Source organism: Vigna umbellata, chromosome 4 (assembly GCF_029865625.1).
Source record: "Vigna umbellata cultivar VRB3 chromosome 4, Vumbellata_1.0, whole genome shotgun sequence".
NCBI classification, from domain to species: Eukaryota; Viridiplantae; Streptophyta; class Magnoliopsida; order Fabales; family Fabaceae; genus Vigna; species Vigna umbellata.
In genome coordinates, this window is record NC_142168.1 from 16,850,660 (window position 1) to 16,855,917 (window position 5,258).

Sequence of the window (5,258 nt, forward strand, 5' to 3'; positions counted from 1 at the left end):
TAAATTAAATAAGAAAAACTAAAGTAACGAAATTGAATGGAGCAAAGAAATACGATGTCCAAACTTATAATTAAGCCAATATAATAATGATAAAAGTGTCGCAAGGCATGGCATCAAGTGAACGTGAACATTACTTAAAGAAATTAATTAATAAAGAATGGCTTAATTAGAAAGATATTGTTGAAGAAAATCTGAAGTTACCTTGTGTATCTTTTACAAGGACTGAAAATTCAAGATACAACAACTTGATCTCATCATTGGAAGCAAAGCAATAAAAACAAGATGAACCATAAAAAATTTCATATTGGTCTTGCTGTATAATATTGTAATTAGAATGCAGTTATGGCTCTAAGAGATTATGAGTGGATACTTGCAAAGAAATAAGTGGGTCTACCTAAAAGTGTTATTTGAAAAAGATAATATATAATACACAAAGCTTTTGATGCATCACTTTCAGCCAAATAATACAACTTTTAAATGAAGAAAATTTCTTACATTCTTCACCATATATGGCTAAATGCCCAATACTTACTCCTTGAAGAAAAAAATATAATTGGCAAAGTTGGAGCACAAGGTGCGTCCTCTTACTCTATTGATCTAACTCTCTAATCATTTGAGACCTTGCATTAAAACTACACCAGACTAATAGACTACTGTGTCTGAGTAATGGCTTTTTGGAGTCTATAGTTTCTTTACTTTGTATAAACTATTAGAATCTGAATAGAAATTTAAAAAAATATTCTTTAACACACTTAAAGCTTTTAATGAAATTTTTTAGGAATTGAAGTCTTAAAGTTAGCCGTTTTTCTACTTCTTCTTTTACTTCAGTAGCTGCACCATCAATATAAGTGCAGATTAGGATACCAATTGGCCTTCTGTGTTCAGTTTTTATTTTGAATATAAGTGCTTGTTTGATCGGGTGTGTGAAGTCTCAGATCCATGTTTATGATATTAAAAATGAAAACTATTAAGAGTAATTTCAGCTTAAAACAGTTTCTGTATTAGATAAAAAATGCTGTTCTAAATTTTACTGATAATTTACTTTCACAGTAAGAACAGGTACACATAAACTACAACATCAAAACCAGTTTTATTAATAATCTGCTTTATCCAATCTTCATCAAAACACACATAGGTAAAATTACATGTTGATTGCAACATTTAGAAGACAAAGGGTATGACAGCCTTAACACTCTTAGGAAAATCTTCAAACTTGGAAACATACCATTTCCTAGTGGAGTAACTCCTACCCAGCAAGTACAAATTAGTGCCTATAGCGAAAGAGAATGCATATAGTGTCTGAGAAATGAAGAAGATTCCATAAAACACAGTGATCTCAAAGAGGTAATGGGGGCAGATCACAAGCCCAAAAAGGCCACCCTTTGGAATCTTGTACTCCTTTTCACCCTCTCCCCTCAAGTTGGATAGAAGGTAGTGGTGGTAGAAGTTGCCAATGATGGCTATCACAAAAACCACAATGCCAGGATACAATAGATTCATTGGTGGCTCTGGAAGGCCATTTGTAAGGTGTTGAGCATAGGTCATGGTTGCTGCTGATAGGAAATAACTCAGAGTGATGGGGATTGCAGATTCAAGAGTCATGCCTCCACTATATTTGTGAATAAACAGAACCTACACATTAATAGCATTCTTAATTGAGCTGAAATCTAATAAAAGAACAAGCAAATCACAATGAAAATGAAATAAAAGAGAAAGGGAATAAACATCTGTTTATTGATTTCTATTGGTTTTGAATTGGAATCTAATATGGTGATAGAATCTATAGTTTATCTTGACAGTTGTTTGTTAAGCTAATTTTAGTCTTTAATTCAAAATCTTAAAACAATAATTTATAGATCTTGATTATTACTAAGCACCAAGACGAACTACCAGCTGGGGTACTTAGATAAATCTTTTCAGATAACTCGTTAGAAAGATATAATATCGATAAAATTTGAATCCAATCAACGTAAAAAATTGACAGAAAATGTTAAAATAATAGATTGAGATGTTTTGAATCTAAAGAATTTAACTTTTTGATCTTTACTCGATATGAGATTTAAACTTGTTGTTGAATTTCTAAGATCATTCTAAACTTGTTCTTGTTCTTGGTAGAAGAAAGAAAGTGTTACCTCAAAGACCCTCTTGAAGAAATGGAAAGTAACAGCAGATTGAAGGATGATGGACCTCAAACTTTGAGGAGGAAAGATCCAGAAGGATGCAAGGCCAGCAAGGAAAGCAGGAGCGTACAAGAGAAGCATGCCAGCTTTACTTGGCAACTTGATCTGCTTTTGTGCAGAGGGATTAGCATTCCAAAACTTAGAATAGTTCAAATGCTTCCCTCTAATTTCTGACAGGAAAGAAGTCACAAGTATCAGGAAGCTTATCACTGTCAACCCTGAAACCACCAGAGAAGATGGCGGTGGGAACATGAAGCTCGACAAAACAGACATCACCATGGTGGCGTATGCTAATTCTATACCCTCTCTTCAGACCTTCTTTTTGTTTCTCGGACTCAGCTAAAGAAAATATGTTTCATGATGGTTCACTTATATAGTTACATGTTGTGTTGCAATAATTACAGTGACATCCACATCTATTGTATTTGTGATTAAAGCAAAACATAATCATGAATGGAATAAAGATTGGTATGCTAAGAAGGGTATCATATCTTACCCAACTTGCCAAACACGTGAAAATTATATTAGTAAATAATTTCTACGTGTTTTTTGAATTTTAAAATGTGTGTTGACTTAATGGCTTTTTATAATTCAATTTGTTTAACTTTTTAATAAATAAATAATTAATCTATCTCAATTTGCAATTTGATTTCCAAATTTAAAAAATGTATAAATATAATCTTCTTAATATAATTATATTAATTTTTTTTACATGTTACATGCGTTATATATTAAAGTTTGAATTATTAAACATCGTATTACACATTTTATATTATATGTAAGTTTTGAATATATTTAATGAGTAAAAAATCAATGTAATTGATTAAAAAATTTATATTAATTCATTTTTAAAGTTTGAGACTAAAATATATTAAAATTTGAGACAAACAAGTTAAACATATTTTTAATTTTTTAGTTTTTTTTTGTAAAATTTAAAATTAGTTAATCTTCAAAACTTTAACAAAATTTGATTTCCAATTTTAGAAATATATAGATTTAATATTTTAACTAAATTTTGTGAAAATTTTTCAATATTTTAAAAATGTTTTCATAACAATATTTAAGTTATTTATATTGTTTGATATAATTCAGTTATCTGAAAAAGTGTTATTTAAAATATTAAATAAATTTAATAAAATTTGATTAAATGAACTAAATCAATATATTTATAAATTTAGAGGTCTAAATTAGACCAAAATTTTAAAAATGAATTAATTCTAAATTTTGGAAGATTTAAAGGTGGTTGGTTCACTGTGCAGTTTCTTACTCTTTAACTTCTCAATTGAAACTAAAAAACATATAATTGTAACGCATTTTTCAAATTTAAATAATTTATAATAATAAAAGTTAATTACAGTAATAGAAAAATGCTTTATTATTAGTAATAAAGACTTATTTTATTTAAAGGATAACATTTTTAAAGTTAAGAAAAACACAAAAAAATATTAGTAAATTTAGAATTAATTGTATATTTTATTATCCAACCATCATAGTTTCATAAATTCCATTACTTAATTTTATTTTCTACATATTTTATTACTAAGTTTGTTAACGTTTTCATATTTTAGGTATAAAGACTTGTGCTTTTGTATTAATAAATTTATCCGAAATAATTTACAATTTATAACTAAATATGCTTAATTTTAATTTATTTAATGATATGTTTTTTGCTTAAATAATATGATGACTATAATAGGATTTTCAACTTAGAAATCTTCATTGAAACAATCGAATCTCTTACACTATCTTACTCAAATGACTACTCCTTTCAGGAAGTTGACAAAAAATAAAAATAAAGAATATTTTTAACGTAGATATCTCAAATGAGAAACTTACATGAAATAATTTTTTTTGTTATGTAATATGTTTCATTTGCTATAAAGTAGTTATTATAAATTACAAATTAATGGATGAAATTAAAGGAGTATTTCAAATGTTTAAAATTAATTCTCTCAACCGAACAAACAATATGATGTTATGTAACATATTACTTTATTTATTTACATTTCTTTATATTTTGTTGGACCAAAATAGGTGATTGATTGAGATAGAACTCACACTTCTATAGGTAAGAAACAATGCTTGTAGCGGAGTGAGAGAAACGTAGAATTTTTCATTAATGAATCAAAAGGTTACAAGTATTTGTGTAGAACCAAAACTCTTCGAAAGGATGGAGAAACTATGGGGTGCCTCAAGAAAACATTGGTGCACGAAGCAATGAACATCTTCTAGCTAGTGTAACTTAATTTTGTCATGGAGTCCACTAAAATAACACTTTTATTTATATTAAGACTTAAATGCTTGCTTCGTCTTCGAGGTGAATTTTTGTTTAATATTCGGTTTTAAAAAGAAGACATTGGTCCTTATTCATATACTTTTTTGTTTAATGTAGTTGCTGTCAACTTAACGAACAAGAGCTTATTCATAATCTTTTGATAACATAGGGACCCATTATCTTCATTTTTAAAACCGGGTACTAAACAGAAATTCATCTCTTAACATGGAGACGAAAAAAGCATTTAAGCCTTATATTAATTACTCTAGACTTTTATAGTTATTATTTGATAAAAATAAATTTAAAAAAGAAAAAGAAAAACAGTTTAGTAACTTGCTTTCAAAAGCATTTTGTGCGTGGAAAATTCTTCATTAGAATAAATTATAAATCATTATCTATTTCATAATTTAATTAATAATCTTCATAGTTGATATTGGACATTGATAAGTTTAAGGATTTTTCTCGACAACTTTTGTTTCCTATATTTTGGATTGTGTTCAATGCGCTTCAAACACTAAAATTATCAATTAGCAATTATTATTCAGTAAACAATCACATCTCCAGAATGTGTAAGTTCTCTGATTGAAGCTTGTTGCTATCGTCCAATTTAAAATTATCCTCTCCACCCTCAATTTAGGAGTTTCTGTTGCATCGTTCTCTTCGCCAAAACAACTTTTGAAATTGATAAAATTTCCATATCTTATGCATTTTTAAATGGTTGACAGTGCAGAATACGTTTCTTTGTTTCAACATGAATATTAGAAAAGTTGAGGCATTTTCTAAAGTTACCAAATGACATTAGA

The 5,258-nt window shown here is 28.1% G+C and overlaps 1 protein-coding gene across 1 annotated transcript; it reads right to left on the minus strand.

Moving 5' to 3' along the window:
* Positions 1-1,066: 1,066 nt before the first annotated feature.
* LOC124847742 (steroid 5-alpha-reductase DET2-like) lies at positions 1,067-2,535 on the minus strand. The gene is made up of 2 exons (XM_047325299.2): positions 2,133-2,535; positions 1,067-1,632 (listed from the first exon to the last, which is right to left on the minus strand). The coding sequence occupies exons 1-2, from the start codon at positions 2,457-2,459 to the stop codon at positions 1,162-1,164; spliced, it is 798 nt and encodes a 265-aa protein (XP_047181255.1). The 5' UTR covers positions 2,460-2,535; the 3' UTR covers positions 1,067-1,161.
* Positions 2,536-5,258: the final 2,723 nt, after the last annotated feature.

Bases quoted from the DNA above. Each gene is read 5' to 3' on its own strand.
- LOC124847742 (XM_047325299.2), bottom strand. From the start codon at position 2,459: ATGGTGATGTCTGTTTTGTCGAGCTTCATGTTCCCACCGCCATCTTCT. The intron at 1,633-2,132 runs GTAACACTTTCT...ATTAATGTGTAG, and splicing joins TCTTCAAGAGGGTCTTTGAG to GTTCTGTTTATTCACAAATA.